Source organism: Notolabrus celidotus, chromosome 20 (genome assembly GCF_009762535.1).
Source record: "Notolabrus celidotus isolate fNotCel1 chromosome 20, fNotCel1.pri, whole genome shotgun sequence".
NCBI classification, from domain to species: Eukaryota; Metazoa; Chordata; class Actinopteri; order Labriformes; family Labridae; genus Notolabrus; species Notolabrus celidotus.
In genome coordinates, this window is record NC_048291.1 from 28,323,603 (window position 1) to 28,341,538 (window position 17,936).

The window sequence follows — 17,936 nt, forward strand, 5'->3', positions numbered from 1 at the left end:
GGCGGTGCCTCTTTTTGCTGCTTTTCTGATAGTTATGTTTTCTCATAGTGGTTACAGGCATTAAAAATGACAGTGAAGAAGTTCTCAATCCTGTCATGGATGAGGCATTAATGTCAATAACAATCTGTGTCATAACAAGTAAAAAAACTCTGAACAGGAGCTTTAAAGCTTCAGTCAGTAACTTTCAGCCCCCTGTGGATAAAGAAGTATCTCTAATCTCTTGTCCTGTACACATGTAGGAGTTTCAAAACAGAAATCTCATCTTGCTTTCTTTTAAAAGTCAAATGTATCAATCAATCAATCAATCAATCAATCAATCAATCAATCAATCAATCAATCAATCAATCAATCAATCAATCAATCAATCAATCTGTCCATACATCCACCCGCCCACCCATCCATCCATCCATCCATCCATCCATCCATCCATCCATCCATCCATCCATCCATCCATCCACTCATCCATCCATCCATCCATCCATCCATCCATCCATCCATCCATCCATCCATCCATCCACCCACCCATCCATCCATCCATCCATCCATCCATCCATCCATCCATCCATCCATCCATCCATCCACTCAATCATCCATACATCCATCCATCCACTCATCCATCCATCCACTCATCCATCCATCCACTCATCCATCCATCCACTCATCCATCCATCCATCCATCCATCCATCCATCCATCCATCCATCCATCCATCCATCCATCCATCCATCCATCCATCCATCCATCCATCCATCCACTCAATCATCCATCCATCCATCCATCCATCCATCCATCCATCCATCCATCCATCCACTCATCCATCCATCCACTCATCCATCCATCCATCCATCCATCCATCCATCCATCCATCCATCCATCCATCCATCCATCCATCCATCCATCCATCCACTCATCCATCCATCCATCCATCCATCCATCCATCCATCCATCCATCCATCCACCCATCCATCCATCCATCAAGCTTAATTTAACTATGATTGAAAACATGACAAAAGCAGAAATAAAATGTTGCCAAAACATACTCCAAATTAAAAAAACAAAAATAGATTTTTAAGAAGAGACTAATAAACATCAATAACAATAAAATATATATAATTAAAATAAGTTGAAGCATCAAAATAACAATAAGAATATAAATAGTGGGTAAGGATAAAAGTTGAAGATGAAATAAATGCAATAAAACTGATTAGGCAAATAATAAAAAAAACAAATAGTTAAAAATAAACTAAATAATAAAACAACATTAAAGGTAAAATAATGAAACTTTTCATAAAATCCAGACTGAAAATATAAGTTTATAATTTACTTTTGAAGGTCTCAATATCTCCCTGGCTTATTAACAGCCTCTGTTGAAAACAAATCTTTCATTGCAGTGTGAAGATAACCTCTCTGTCTGACACCAACCACAGCCAACATCTTCCTGCATTAAAAATAACTCTATACAAATCATAAGTCATGACACTGATGGTGTTGTTTGTTATGAAGGTCACAGAGAAGCATCATTGTTAATTCTTAGCCTGATTCATAATCACCAAAAACTCCTGACAGGAGCTTTAAAAAGAAGTATTCATCAGATATGACAAAGCTGCAACTGACACTACAGTGCATGTTATCTTATGAAGCAACATCTGCACCAGCCTTCAGTTATACAGGATATCTGGTCTATTATTCAACCTTGACTTGCCACAGCTTACTGTTGTGACCCATTGTTATAAAGAGGAAGAATTTCTTCATCAGGGGAGGAGTGGTAACAGAGTTGTAGGCTTGTCATCTTTTCTTTAATAACAAATGTCCTCACCCAAATTATCTCCTTTTACTTTTCCCTGAGCTCAAACAGTGAACATATAAACACATCTGTACCAGCAGTCATCCTCAGCTACTGTATTTAACATCCAGAGGTTTTTCAGAGGAGAGCATCTCATAGAGCTCCTGTAGCTCTGACACAGAAAGAAAGACAACCTCTTACCTGGGAGATCCTCCGGGTTGAGACCAAAGAACGGGTCGTGCTCCCCCTCCTGCATCATGACACCTGAGAGCAAACATAGAGAGTGAAAGAGAATTCAGCACACTGACTCGTGAGGGCTGCAAGTGTCAAGCTGCATACAGAGAGTTATTGGTTTCCTGCTATCAAACTTTGCATGTTCTCACACTGGCTTTCTGAATTTCCTCATTCTTCAATCCCACTGTTTACATATCACAGATGGTGCTCAAAGTGGTGATACTATTCTGTGCTGCCTGCAATGCAATTAAGTTGCTGAGTTGCTGAATGTTTGTGTTGTAAGAAAATGGTTGCAAACATTATAATATCTCCTAGATCAGCAGCAATCACAGCAGACTGAGCTGATCAATGACACAGATATTAATTAGTCATAGGACACAAACAGAATCCTGCTTAAGGGGTCAAAACTTTCAGAATGAGCTCTGGATAGAGAGTCACAACAAACAGTTTGAAGCATGTGTGCTCACTAACCCAAATCTGCAGCACTGCTTTCTGTTCTGTGCATGACCTGAATTTACTTTGCCTTGTTTCTGTGTGCACTTTTATATCGCCTTGGTGTACGTGACATATTTTTAGCACCTCAGTTGAGTGCTCTCTGTGTTACTTTCTGTTTGGCTGCTGTTATTATTTTTTATAACTCTTTATATATTTATTTACACACTTATCACAATAGAGTTCTGTTTAAAAGTGGAACTGACGCGTCATACAGAGGAGCATCAAGATACTAAAGGCTAAATTTGGTTTGCAAATCAAGCACGCACATGAGAGGCTGCAAAACAAGAGACAGATCGGTAGACTTGTACTTGAATACAAACACACAGCATCAGATAGAAGTAAACAACAAACATTAACTCTTCACATTTAGTACAGGTAATAAAAAGGATACAGGATCCTTTAGAGAAGGGGTTCACAAACATTTCAGCCGGTGACCCCAAAAATAAAGGTGCCAAAGACTCACGACCCCCACTGTCCCTCAAATGTGTCTTCATTTAGCTGGTCTGCAGGTAATGACCCTCCCTATATGAGCATGTGTCTGTGTTTCCTGTGCTGTTATGAATGAACCTGCTGCTACTGATGCTTTAGTTAATTAACTGTTCACTAAACTTAGGAGTCATCTGACAAAAAGAAAGGCAGAAAACTCATTACATGTTCTATTTTCAAGGTTTTATTTCTAGTTTAGCTTCTATTTTTGTCCATATTTTGTACTACACTGCAGGGAACAGCTGGCTCTCTGGTGTAGTCAGAACCATCTGGAGCTGAACCCGCTCAAGACGGTAGAGATGACAGTGGACTTCAGGAGAAGCCCCCCCCCACCCCCCACTCCCCCCCCTCACCATCCTGAACAGCACTGTGTCTTCTGTGGACTCTTTCAGGTTCCTGGGATCCACTATTTCCCGGGACCTGAGGTGGACCTCCCACATAGACACAATCAGAAAAAAGGCCCAGCAGAGGATGTACTTCCTGCGTCAGCTCAGGAAGTTCAACCTGCCCCAGGAGCTGCTGATCATGTTCTACACCTCCATCATCCAGTCTGTTCTGTGCACCTCCATCACTGTCTGGTTTGGCTCTGCAACCAAACTAGACAAACACAGACTGCAACGGACTATAAGGACTGCAGAAAAAATCATCGGTGTCAACCTGCCCCCCATCCAGGACTTGTACCGGTCCCGGGCCAGGAAACGGGCAGGTAGCATCACCGCTGACCCCTCACACCCTGGACACAAATTCTTCAAACTCCTCCCCTCTACAGATCACTGTGCGCCAAAACAACCCGCCATAAGAACAGTTTCTTCCCCCAGGCTGTCACTCTGATGAACACTAAACCATAACAGTGTCATACCTGTCAGATAAATACTCTCTGTAAATATACATGTAGATACACAATGCAACAATTCTCAAGCAGAATTCCATATTTCTATTTTTTGTATTATTTAACTTCTATTTTATAATGTAAAACTACCTCTGCAACTCACCACTGCACTTTTCATATTATTTCAGCCTGTACATATTAGTCATGCCTATTTGTTGTTTCTTTGTATTTATAGCTAAGGTTATTGTTATTATATTTTTATTTAATTTTTTATTGTAGTTCTTATTCTTATTCCTATTCTTATGCCTTGTACAAAGAGAGCACAGTTTACTAAAGTCAAATTCCTTGTGTGTTCAAGCATACTGGGCGAATAAAGCTGATTCTGATTCTGAAGAACTCAAAACCAAGCAAGTGTTTTTGTCTCATTTCAGGTAAAAAAATACCTTCTTAAGCCACATTCATCTGAGAAGTCAAGAGAAATGTCTTATTTGAAGATGACACAAGCCATAATTAAGGCCTGAATTGCATCTAATGGGTAAAAAGAATTCTGCCAATGGAATAAGACAAGTGTACATGTGAAGTGTCTTGAATTAACACTTTATCCTTATTTCAAGAAACTTTAATGGTACATTTTTCTGATTCCATTGGCAGATTTATTTGCTCATTACAAGCAATTCAGGTCTTATTTATGGCTTTTAGTATCTTAAAATAAGACATTTTTCTGGACTTGTTTGGAGAATGTGTGGTGGAACTCTGGAAATGATAGACTCAAACAACAACGGTTTGTCTTTGTGAGCTTTATTCCGGCCTTCAGTAAGCTTTGCAAAGCGGTCAGATGGCAGAGTGATCTAACAACCGAGACAAGGTCTGCTCAACTGACCCAGAGTGAAGATACAACACGTTACTTATCCTCTTCAGAGAATAATATTAACACATCATTGAGCATCTTCAAAGAACTGTGAGACAAACAAGAGAGTTTCTTATCACCTCTTGCTTCCTGGTCACCTTCCTGACTTCTCACCTTATGGTCTGCTCCTCAGCCATGGGAACAGATAACAATAAGCAAATCACAGGAGGTTTGGTATGTGTGAATGTTTCTAGCTTCTGATCAAAGCAAGAACAACATACTATCATGTCTGTATTTTTCCCACCACAAATGTGGCTTATTAAGTCTAAAAAGACATTTTATACTAGAAATAAGACACTTTGTTTTGAGTTTTTGCAGTGTATAATTGGTAAATTGTACTATTTTAAGATAACTTTAAAAAAAATAATTCTGGAAGACATCTCAAGAGCCACCATTTGTGTCTCGCAACCCCTCAGGGGGTCCCGACCAAGCGGCAACCTCCGGTCTAAAAATCCGAGTCAATGCAGAAGTGTTAAAAGCTGCAGTTCATGGAGGATCCACTTGAGGCCGGCTCCAGAAGTACAGGAAGTCACATACACATGAATTGGGAAAAGACGATCTTTGCAGCATTAATAAACATGTTTACAGCCTGGTTCAAAAGATGAGTGTAGTCTGGATAGCTCATTTCTTGATGTCCTCTCACTGTGAGGGGGGTGCATTTTTTTCTAATTCGGCAATTTCGAAGATATTGAGATTACCAGTCTTCCAATGAGAGGCACAGCTGACTGTGGGAACACTGCAGCTGTTGGCTAGGAGGCTCAAAGCCCGCCTCTTTACTGGCTCGACAGAAGCAATATGGCTGCCGCAGCCGATTGGTCTCAAAACAGCTCTTCAGAAACAGATGGGTGACGCCACGGATACTACGTCCATATTTCACACAGTCTATGGTCCCGACCCACACTTAGGGAACCCCTGCTTTAGAGGGACGGTGGTTGCTATTAGCTTTTGTCTAAAGGTGGGTTTTATGATATGTTAGATACCATCCATCCATCCATCTTCTTCCGCTTATCCGGGTCCGGGTCGCGGGGGCAGCAGTCTCAGCAGGGAAGCCCAGACACTCCTCTCCCCGGCCACTTCCACCAGCTCTTCTGGGAGGATACCGAGGCGCTCCCAGGCCAGCTGAGAGACATAGTCTCGCCAGCGTGTCTTGGGCCTTCCCCGTGGCCTCCTCCCAGTCGGACATGCCCGAAACACCTCCCCAGGGAGACGCCCGGGAGGCATCCTAACCAGATGCCCGAACCACCTCATCTGGCTCCTCTCGATCCGGAGGAGCATCGGCTCTACTTTGAGCCTCTCCCGGATGTCTGAGCTCCTGACCCTATCTCTGAGGCTGAGCCCAGCCACCCTGCGGAGAAAGCTCATTTCGGCCGCTTGTATTCGCGATCTTGTTCTTTCGGTCACTACCCACAGCTCGTGACCATAGGTGAGGGTCGGAACGTAGATTGACCGGTAAATTGAGAGCCTTGCCTCCTGGCTCAGCTCTCTCTTCACCACGACAGACCGGTACAGCGCCCGCATCACTGCAGACGCCGCCCCGATCCGTCTGTCAATCTCCCGCTCCCTTTTCCCCTCACTCGTGAACAAGACCCCGAGATACTTGAACTCCTCCGCCTGGGGCAAAGACTCCCCTCCGACCCGGAGATATGTTGGATACAATGAAGCTAATTATGAGTATAATGAGTTTTAAACTAGAGCTGTTTGTTCTTTAAATATGTATTCATCAAGCAGCTGTGAAATTATAGTGCTAAGGCTAATTGTTAGCTCCCTTTACAGGATGAATAGTGAATCCGAGGTAGAGATTGAGACTTGAACACCTTAAAACCCCTGAAGAGGTAGCTCTGTTATTGTTCTGTATAATACACCCACATTACTATACCAGTACAAACTGAATTCAATCTGCTACCAACGCCCCATTGTCCAGATGACTCACTGCTTTTGGGACAATAAAACACTAATTTGTCTGTTGACATAATTCATTCAAGACAAAACATTACAGAAAGAATCCAGTCAGGTAGGATGTATTTGGTCTCTCATTACGGCGGCATGGTTTTGTGGTTAGCCCAGCAGTTGCTCAGATGGAGGAGCCTAAAATAACACTATGCCCATACTATACCACATGCCAAACAAACACCACGTACCCTCACCGAAGAAGAGTCAGAGCGATAACAGACAGAACAAAGACCTGCTGTCGACCGTGGACTTTCAACTCAGATCTAAACGTGTAATTACTCACACAGTGCGCCTCACCCGAAGACGTTACGCCATGTTTCTTCACACCAAAACTAACGTCTGTACTTGTGAAGATTCAAGAGGGAAGGATTTGAGGCACATGTTGGGCTCTGTGTTTTCTTTGATGTACAATCTGAGGGAGGACCCAAGTGCAGATTTTAAAATAAAAGGTTCTAATAAACAAAAGGTGCAAACAAATCTACTGAAATGATGAATATACTAAATCCAAAGAGTCCCAAATAACACAAGGAAGACTGACACAGAGAAAACACAGGAAAGACAGACACAGATCCAAAACAGAGCAACTAGATACAGAGAAATCAACACAGGTGAAACTATCAGGTTAATCAAAAGGAGGGAACAACACAAGGTCAGGAAAACCAAACTGTAAACACAAGGATCAAGAACTACAAAATAAAACAGGACTAAACTAAGAACCACACAAATGACTACAACAGGAGACATGGATCACTACACACAAGGAAGAGAGACTAACACAACAGAATAAACAAGGGGAGGAACCAAAGCATGAAACACAAGGAAAAAACAAAACCAAAGATCCACTCAGGACAGTTTTCCCTCCAAGATATGACAACCAATCAATATTTTTGAAGATAATGAACCAATTTCTCATAGTTTTATCCTTCAGATGATCATTAGAAAACATGCAAAACAAAAGGAGGAGGACTCAGGACATGTAGCCTGATGCAGCCCCTTTGTTGCACACACACATATATTCATGTATGATGCATCAACACGATCAGAAAGAGGTGAAAACACAAAGGTTTAGCTCCATGATTGAATCTCTTTGTTGCTGCTACATGTGCTCCTAGGATCTGACACACCCCTGATTGTGCGCGCCTGGAGCAGCAAAGCGCGCACAGAAATAATCACTTTTCTTTTCATTCTCTGGCTGGAAGTCCCCTCAAATCCCCACTTTCACTTAACACTCACCCCTCACAACGCCCTCAAGTCTCAAGTTGTCATGCACAATCATAAACAGAAAGGTTATGTTGATGGTTACACCCGCATTAGCAACCTTGGACATGTGCGTGGGGGCTGTTGTCGCAGTTCTGGAGCGCATAGTCGTTCAGACAAAAAAAAAAAGCCTGAAATCTTTAAATTCTTTTTCATTTCTGTTTGGAATAAAGTGTTTTATTTTAAAAAGTAAAGTCTAATCATAAATTAAAAAGCAAAAAGATGTTTTAGGAGTTAAAGTGAAGTTTTACAGATTACGCAGGATTATGTAGATCATAAAAACAAATAAATAAAAGCTCATCACTTCTCCTCATCAATGTGGAATAATCCCAAACCTGCTCCAATAAAGAAAACAAATGTAAACAAAAGGGAAAACCCCGACATCATTCCCTGTACCCATGTCCGCGCTTTGGAAAAACCTGCCCATCATTACTCCCATCAAAATCAGATCCACATTACCTGCCGGGCCTGCCTCACTGAAAGAAGTCCAGGAGAAGAAGAACCCCCTTTATCAGGTATCAGGTGTCCCTGCGCGTTAAACCCACTGTGAGCATCAGCCACTGCGTCCTGAAATGACCTGCAGTCTGCCTCCACTCTGAGAACAAACCTGCAGCTTACATAACCGCATCTTTTACTTTCACTTTGCCACAGCGGCTGTACCAAACTGTTTGATGAAGAGCGAGTCGGGGCAACGGCAGAAACTCAAATCTGAACCACAGAGTAAGTTTCAGTCAACATATCAAACACTGAAAAGTTTTGAAAATGCCTCATCATCACTCCTACAAATAAGAGCTCGAGCTGGATTACTCAGGGATATTTGGACTCTCATCAACCAAAGTTTAATCCATAAATGTTCTTATCTTCATATTTCACATCATGATTTACATGCTCTGTGTCAGATAACCTTTCTGTCAGAGTCTCAACAGTCTGTTCTTCATCCTCAGAGGTCTTCATGCTGATCATCAGGGTGTGTCCAGACACTAACAAAAGAAAACATGCTAAAGAAGCCACTGCAGACCTGTTTGCATGTCCCAATTAGTTGGTTTAACAAAAGTCCTCTGACAAGGCAAACAGCCAATCATAGCTCAGGATTTGGACACCCCTGCATATAATTCACCTGTAGTAAATGATGTTTTCATGTCTTTATGAAAAGCTAAAATGTGTCTTTTCTAGACCTCCCATTCCTCATGTATCTCTGGTTATGATAATAAAGATATATTTTATATTGATAGCATCTTTAAAGCAGGCCCAACTCCCTATTGGTCAACAGTAGAGAGCCTCCTGACCTCCTGCTGCACGGTGTGGTTCAGCAGCAGCACGGCAGAGACCAGGAGAGACCTCCAAAGGGTGGCGAGGGCTGCAGAGTGCGTCGTCGGGACCACACTACCTAACCTCAATGACATTTATGCTGGCTGACTACTCAGGAAAGCCAGCAGCATCAGCTAGGACCCCACACACTCTGGTCATTACCTTTTTTCCCCCCTCCCCTCTGGAAAGAGATACCGGAGACTCACAGCACACACAAACAGACTGAAAAACAGCTTCTTCCCACAAGCTGTTAAGATAGTGTGCCCCCTAAAATCAACATCAACCTCAATCCCTTTCACAGCAGTATTTGCACTTTGGAAAGGTAACCTTTGATATGACTGGCATATAAACAAGGCAATCAGTACTATAAACAGTGCAATTTAACTTATTCTATTTTATTCTCTAAACTATTTCATCATTTTAAGATGCCTTGTTTTTATTTCTATTGTCATATTGTGGTATTTTAAATGTTAAATTATGTGCTGCTATGTGAAGAGGTGCTGAACTGCTTTTACAATAAAGATCTATTCTATTCTATGAGTCAAAGTTTACAGAGTTCTTTCCATAAAACAACCGTACAACCTCAATAAACGAGTATTAAACAAATAAAATAAAATGATGTATGTGAGCTCTACAGGTACAGCTGATCACACACCAGTCAGGGATAGAAGGAGCATCTGTTAAAACATCACATATCAGAATAAAAGAAACCCAAAGCTGTTTATGAAAGTGTGTCTGACTGGAACGGAAGATCTCACAGAGGTGGTATTATTATTTCATAGTTTAAAAACAAAGATTGTGTTGTTTAAATGTTGGATGTCAGAACTAAACCTGGGCAGAGTTTCAGATTGTGAGGTAAACGTGTGTTGGACCTCAGGATGAGACCTCAGGATGAGACCTCAGGATGAGACCTCAGGATGAGACCTCAGGATGAGACCTCAGGATGAGACTTCAGGATGAGGCCTCAGGATGAAACCTCAGGATGAGACCTCATGATGAGACCTCAGGATGAGACCTCATGATGAGACCTCAGGATGAGACCTCAGGATGAGACCTTATGATGAGACCTCAGGATGAGACCTCAGGATGAGACCTCAGGGTGAAACCTCATGATGAGACTGCAGGATGAGACCTCATGATGAGACCTCAGGATGAGACCTCAGGATGAGACCTCAGGATGAGACCTCAGGATGAGACCTCAGGATGAGACCTCAGGGTGAAACCTCATGATGAGACTGCAGGATGAGACCTCATGATGAGACCTCAGGATGAGACCTCAGGATGAGACCTCAGTATGAGACCTCAGGATGAGGCCTCAGGATGAGGCCTCAGGATGAGACCGCAGGATGAGACCTCATGATGAGACCTCAGGATGAGACCTCAGGATGAGACCTCAGGGTGAGACCTCAGGATGAGACCTCAGGATGAGACCTCAGGGTGAAACCTCATGATGAGACTGCAGGATGAGGCCTCATGATGAGACCTCATGATGAGACCTCAGGATGAGACCTCAGGATGAGACCTCAGTATGAGACCTCAGGATGAGGCCTCAGGATGAGACCGCAGGATGAGACCTCATGATGAGACCTCAGGATGAGACCTCAGGATGAGACTGCAGGATGAGACCTCAGGATGAGACCTCAGGATGAGACCTCAGGGTGAAACCTCATGATAAGACCTCAGGATGAGACCTCATGATGAGACCTCAGGATGAGACCTCAGGATGAGACCTCAGGATGAGACCTTATGATGAGACCTCAGGATGAGACCTCAGGATGAGACCTCAGGATGAGACCTCAGGATGAGACCTCAGGGTGAAACCTCATGATGAGACTGCAGGATGAGACCTCATGATGAGACCTCAGGATGAGACCTCATGATGAGACCTCAGGATGAGACCTCAGGATGAGACCTCAGGGTGAAACCTCATGATGAGACTGCAGGATGAGACCTCATGATGAGACCTCATGATGAGACCTCAGGATGAGACCTCAGGATGAGACCTCAGGATGAGACCTCAGGATGAGACCTTAGGATGAGACCTCAGGATGAGACCTCAGGATGAGACCTCAGGATGAGACCGCAGTCTGCTCCGAGCAGCTTGTTCAAAAAGTCAAGCGAGAGTTCAGCGAGATCAACACGAGATTTGAGAAAGTCGTGACATCACTGGTTGATGAATCTACTTGAAAGAGCTCATAATACAGATTTGTTGCATGGCAACAGTGAAGGAGGCTTCCAGAATGCTGGGGGGCATTTTCTATTTAACTCTCACCTCTGAACACGAGGACTCTACATGGACTGACTCATTCACTGTAGGCTTTTAGGTTATGTATTTATGTATTCTATTTCTTTATAGGCTCTATTTTGTTTTTAGCTTGTTATTTATCTTATACGCTGCTGAACCTGAGTAACACTTTTCATTCCTTCCTGTTTTTAACATGATTGAAATACAACAAAAAGAACCTGGAACCTTGAAAACATCCTCCTCTCTGTCCGAGAACGGCCAACACCTTTCTATTATCACCTGTTCATTAATCTTTCTCATAACCCTTCTGGTAATCAGCTCCTTATCTTCATTTTTTAGTGCTTTTGTTTAATGCAGGGTTGAAGTTCAGCTATCTGATGAGTTTATGATAAGTGGTTCTTTTCCATCATTTTATCCTTTATCCAAGCTTTCTCTGCCCTGTGTTCATCTTCTTCTTTTTGAGCACATTTTCCCAGCACAGCGTCTTTAATCAAGAAGACTTGGTAAGGATTAATGACACAAACTCGCCAAGGACGCGGAAGCTAGGGGAGTTTTGGCAGCGGTGGAAAGTACCTGTTCTACCTGTTCGCCGTTGCCAATCAGATAACTTGTGCCAGAAACTTACATCACACGCTCATGAACCACCGATACCTGTTGGTTCACTTCTCAGACGACACTACTGAAGAACTGTCTGAAGAAACAGGTGTGTTTCTGATTCTGTGTGTAATTGACATGCTTTGAGTGGGAGGACAATCAATAACAACAGCAGTTTCCTCCTCACCACTTATCTTTTTCTCTGAAACATTCTTGCCTTCTGCCAAAACATCAATTAATTCACAGTGACAAAAAGTTTCCCACAGCCAAGTTCAACACAGCTGTTTAAAGTCCAGTTCACAACGCAACAAATAACAACCTCAAACCAAGGCTGTGCCCATTTATGGGTCTTAGTCAGAGTTATTATACCCTTTAGATTTCTTAATACTTGTTTCTGATTGGTCAAAACGACATAACAAAGGTTATTAGTTCTCAATGACAGATGTTGTTAGGGATAAAATGATCAAAGTTGTCAAATCAGTCTGTGGAATTCAGCCAACTGTACCCTGGCTCTTCAACCAGGAAGTGTGTCGGCTGATTGAAGCCTTTAGAAATGATTGATTTTAATTTTGGCACACAGAAAAATGTTAAACTGAGGGCTGTGTTTGATCTGTATCAGCTAGGTTTCTGTCCCAAGCAAGAATAATATAAAACAGTAATGATTCCAGAAAGCTTTTCAAAGTAAAAGCCTGGTTTGTTTATCTGAGGAGAGACTCCCCCTGTTTTCACACAATGCTTTTATTCTGAAGTTGTGTCCAGGACAGTTATATACTCTTTTAACTGAGTTTTATTCTTATAACAGTTTTATTTCACCTTACTTACTTTATTTATTTAGTTCAAATTTTAGACACTTTTTATTTATTCTTTATTTTTTAATTTTAATTAATTTATTTTATTTTATTTCACTGGTTTAATATTTTAGTGTTTTATTATCTTAGAAAGGTATTTTATTTCATCACTCCAGCTCAAAAGAGGCACTATACAAATTCTTCTGCATGTTGGCGACAGTGTGGGTGCCTCGAGGCAAACCATTTTCACATATTTTGGTCCTGTGCAGCATTGATCCCTTTTTGGCAGGAGGTATATAAAGTTTTGCAAAGTGTTTTTGAGACAGACATTCAATTTAAATTTGAGACATTATATTTGGGTGCCATTACATCAGTAACTGTTTCTTCTGATGTCAAATACTTATTTCGGATCCTAAGCGCTGCTAGTAGAAAAGCTATAACTAGAAGGTGGTCAAAACCAGGAAAACCTACTGTGGAGGAATGGATTGACATAATCTATGATATGTTTAAGATGGAAAGGATTACCTTTGCTTTAAGACTGCAACAAGGAACTTTTTCGAGAAGATGGGAAAGATGGTTAACGTATGTCACGCCAATACGACCATCTTTTATCTGAAGGGAATTTGGGTGTCCATTTTCTTGTTTTCTTTTATATTCTCTCTGTAGAAGGCTTTATGTGTCATTGTGGTTTACCCCAACATGTTTTATTTTCTTAAGTTCTTGTTCTTATTTTATTACATTTAAAAAATAGTTATATGTAAATATTACTGGATGTGTGAATACATAATGGGTCCTTGTACAATTTGGTACTGCTTACTAAGTCTGGGCTACAATTGTACAATTACAGACGGCTAAATGAGAAATACGATATGTACTTTCATTGTTTGTACGGACCTGGATATGCATAATAATAAAAAAAAAAGAATTTCAAAAAAAAAGAAAGGTATTTTATTTTGGTGATTTTAATTTCCTGTGTTGAGTTTAAACATTTTATTTTACCTCCAGTGTTTCCTCATTAAGATATCATGAGAGCGTTTCCTCTTTTTAAACTTCTTTTTTATTTTTCATTTATTTATTTATTTTATTATTATTGTTGCATATATTTTGTTCTTAACCTTAGGATTGTGAGGTGGGTTTGGAGTCCGGGCTGGGGTTAGGATTAGGATGGGGGGGTCTTTTTTATTTTTATATATATATATTTTTTCTTAATTTATTCTATATTAAGTTGTTTTTATGTGCAGCACTTTGTGTTACAATGTCATTGTGTGACATTGTCTTCTTCTGTAATCTCCCTCTCCCTTTGCATCCACCTCTGTGCCCTCTCTCTGCTCAGCTGGTGTCTGTGTGTGAAATTAAACACTCATTTTTAAACATCATCGTTTCTGCCATGAGCTGCCTTTGTTAAGATGAGTTTATTATCCTTCCTGTGTTATTTGTCATCTTTATCCTGTGTTTCATATTGTGTTCCCTGTGGATGTTTTCTCTCGTGTGCTTCTCAGTTCAGTCTCCTGTTTTGGATTACTTGCTCCTTCTGTGTCCGCTTCAGTTCTACTTCCTGCCCTTGTGTTTCCCTCCAGTTCTGATTGCACTCATTAGTTTCACCTGTGTCTTGTGTCACACCTGTGTTGATCACCCTGGGTTGATCACCCTGTGGGGATCACCCTGTGTTGATCACCCTGGGTTGATCACCCTGTGGGGATCACCCTGTGTTGATCACCCTGGGTTGATCACCCTGGGTTGATCACCCTGTGGGGATCACCCTGGGTTGATCGCCCTGTGGGGATCACCCTGTGTTGATCACCCTGTGTTGATCACTCTGTGTTGATCACCCTGTGTGGGTTCAGTCCCACCGTTTCCTCTTTCCCGTGTCAGATCATTATTGCATCGTACCTTCGAGTCTTCCCTGGGTCCTCTGAGTAAGTTTAGTCTTATCTCTTGACTTTTGTTAATTGAACCTTTCTTTTAGTCTGCATGTTGGGGCCTCCTCTTTTGTTTTCTGCAAACTGTGACCGTTTCCTGATCAAACCTAACCCCAAACCCCCGACACCTGAAAGCATCCCCTGAAACGTACATACAATTGAGCCATAAATCTTTCAGGCACACAAGGTAAGGAGAGATACAATTGAGTATGATCTGTCCTTCCCTAGCAACCTGTGTGTCTTAAGCTCCACCCATTAAGGTCGGATAGGCGCGCTTGTACCTCAACAGGAGGGTGCTAAAAAGTAGGAGGGTACGGATCAATTATTTCGGCACCTTTTCTGATTTTTAACCATCCAAAGGCACCTAACCAAACTGAGCTAGACCAGCTAATGGAAACACAGCCAAAATATCCCAAAAGCAGTGTGAATGTAAGGATAGCTCTTTCAGCATTGGGAACAAAAAACAGCTTTTCAAAAAATGTGAAGCTCAAGATTAAGGAAAGCTGATCGGTGCATAAATATTTGGAATAAAAAATACGCTGAGCAAAGAGGTGGAGTGTCCAAGAGTTCCTCACAGGAGCTTTAAACTCCCGATCCTGGAGAGATAAGGGAGCTGATTTTGCACCCCCCCCCCCCCCCCCCCCCCCAGTGTTCATTCTTTCTGTGCACAGCTCAAACTGTGTGTGTAACACCAAGGCCAACGCCTACAACTGACCTAACCAGTGCCAGCTATTCAAAGGTTCTGTGCTTTTAGTTCACAGCTCAAACATTTTAGGCTTCAGCTAGGCAGACAAAGAGTGAACAGTATCCTGTTGTGCCCGCTTTGTTTCCCTCTGTATCCTGGAGCCACAACTCAAAATGAAACTGAAAGCATGGCACACCCTACCCACCAAAACCTGTCCAAAATAATCACAGGATAGGCCAGTCTTTTTATTTTGATTGGTACAGGTGACAGAGCTGCCTTTCTGCCTTTCTGGGGGGGAGAAGGAAGGGGGAATGAGAAGCACCTCAGGGTTCTAGATGGAAGAACAGTTTCATTCAGAGCCGCAGTGATGCTGCCAAGACATCAAGCATTCGGCTGACATTCAAGCACCCCCTCCTGACGGAGCACGTTAAGGAAAACACACACAACAGTAAATACATTTAAAGAACTGAAAGCAAAAGTGGGCATGATGTGACGAGTGCAAACTTACCCCAGCTTGACTCCAACAGATCTGTGTCTCCTATATTCTCATCCTCATCTGTTCTTCCATCAGTGCTGCACATGTCTGAACTGTAAGGACTCATAGAAACATATCCTGCATTATAAGCAGCATCTAATGTCCCGCTTGTGTTTCTGTTTGGTGTGTCAGTACATGTCTCCTCGCCTGCACACAGAGAAAACAGTCGTGCAACGGCACATTGTCCGTGTGCTGCCGAACAAAGCAGGTCTTCTGTGGTCCTGTCAGCTCCCATCCACACATCCAGGACCTCCTCTGGCCTGTGTGTGATGTAGTTTGTGTTTGCAGGTGTTTCCACAGGTGATGCATGTCTCATTGTCCCAGAGATGTCAGACTGATCCGTGTAAAATCCAACTGTTTCGTGCAAAGATAAGTCTTCCACAAACTTTGTGATGTCTGTCTCTGTGCTGAAAGACTCAGCACCATACTCGTCCAGTGTCCTGCATGCTACTGCGAGCTCTGTTTCCTCTTCAGTAGTCATGAAAGGATACGGTGCTCCGCTGTCTGTGTCCTCTCTTGTTTCAGAGTCAGTAGTCGTATGAGGAACCAGCGGCAGCAACATGCTCTGTCCTCGTTCCCAGTGCTGCCACAGAGGCATGGCTATCCTCCGGGCGGCCTGCTCTACCTGCTCTGACCACTCCTTTTCATCTGCAGAATTCCCCTCCATCATTCTTTCACTATCACTCTCTCTATCCTGCTCTGATTGTGCACTTCTCAGCAGTTCTGTCACTTCATCATTCGAGCTGTATTGGAAGTCTTGTGCAGAAAAGAGCGTGTGATTGAAGTGGACTTCATCGTTCAGTGGATGAAGTCTTGACTCAGAGGTGATGCAGTCTGGTCCATCCATGATCCATGACTCTGATCTTGTTTGGTTGTAACCAGCTCCTCCACACCGTGATGACCCATATGTCCTCCCCTGGTTGGGTTGACCTTGGTTCTGGTAGTGGGCCGTACATCCTTGGGCGTAATAATCAGATCCTGGTCTGCTGTGGATCTGCATGTTTGCGATGTTCGCTGTAAGCTGGTTCAGACTTAAGCTCTTGGCGTAGCCCTCTGAGAGGATCTGCTCCTTCACCAGACCGTCGATCAGAGCTGTGATCTCTGCAGGAGACGCCCATGACAGAGCCAGCTGCACTCGGTCTAATACCTTCTCAAACCGGGCCATGGTGACCGCTGCTGATCCTGGGCATCGATGCTGCTGAGACGACCCCCTGTTGAGATGACTGACTCTCTGATGGCTGTCTCCTGACACTCACATGATTGTTTTGTATTAAGGAGGAGTTCTCATGTGAAGAGGGAGGTGTTTGTATCATTGGAGGGGAGTTCTGTATCAAATAGGTGTTTCAGTTGTTCATGTGGGATGGATGTGAGGCGGACTGGTTTTGCAGGGATGTCATTATTAGGAAGTGAGGATGCATGAACAATGCTTACGCAAGACGACAAGACTGAATGCATTTTTTTTTATTATTTCTAAGAAGTGGCTGATTTCTTACATCAATATTCCTAAAAGTCTCTGCTGCTGCTTGCTCATCAGTTTTTATTTGATCGCGTGTGAATGTGACAAAAACAGGCTGAATGAGGCTTTTTCTGTGAAACACAAACAACACAGGAGGAGGAGAGGTTTAGGTTTTATACCCAAGATCAAACCCAGCACACAGTCTGTGTTCAAAAAGCTAAAGGTATGAACTATGGTGTAATATCTGCAGCTAGGCCTCATTAAGAAGATTAAAACATGCCTGACATGACCTGTGATTTGACTTCATTAGAAGACCTTAGATAACATTCTCCATCATGAAGAGTTTGCTGACTTTTCTCTCTCTCTTTGATGGAAAATTTGGCGTTTCTTACGTTTTCATAGAAAAAAAGATGACCAAATGAAAAGCACTGTTCCCCACAGTACATGCTGATTGCAGATCTCCTGT

At 42.5% G+C, this 17,936-nt stretch overlaps 1 protein-coding gene across 2 annotated transcripts in view; it reads right to left on the reverse strand.

Annotated features, from left to right (window-relative positions):
• ciita (class II, major histocompatibility complex, transactivator) overlaps nucleotides 1-17,248 on the reverse strand; it is a 28,615-nt gene extending 11,367 nt beyond the window's left edge. Inside the window, exons 1-2 of one of the 2 annotated variants that reach the window (XM_034710586.1) lie at nucleotides 15,988-17,248; nucleotides 1,984-2,046 (exon numbers count right to left, since the gene is read on the reverse strand). In XM_034710586.1, coding sequence (XP_034566477.1) covers nucleotides 1,984-2,046; nucleotides 15,988-17,179 — 1,255 coding nt within the window. In that variant the 5' untranslated portion in view covers nucleotides 17,180-17,248. Of the gene's footprint in view, nucleotides 1-1,983; nucleotides 2,047-8,399; nucleotides 8,506-15,987 lie in introns of those variants that run through there. The other variant, XM_034710587.1, reaches the window with a different exon arrangement.
• Nucleotides 17,249-17,936: the final 688 nt, after the last annotated feature.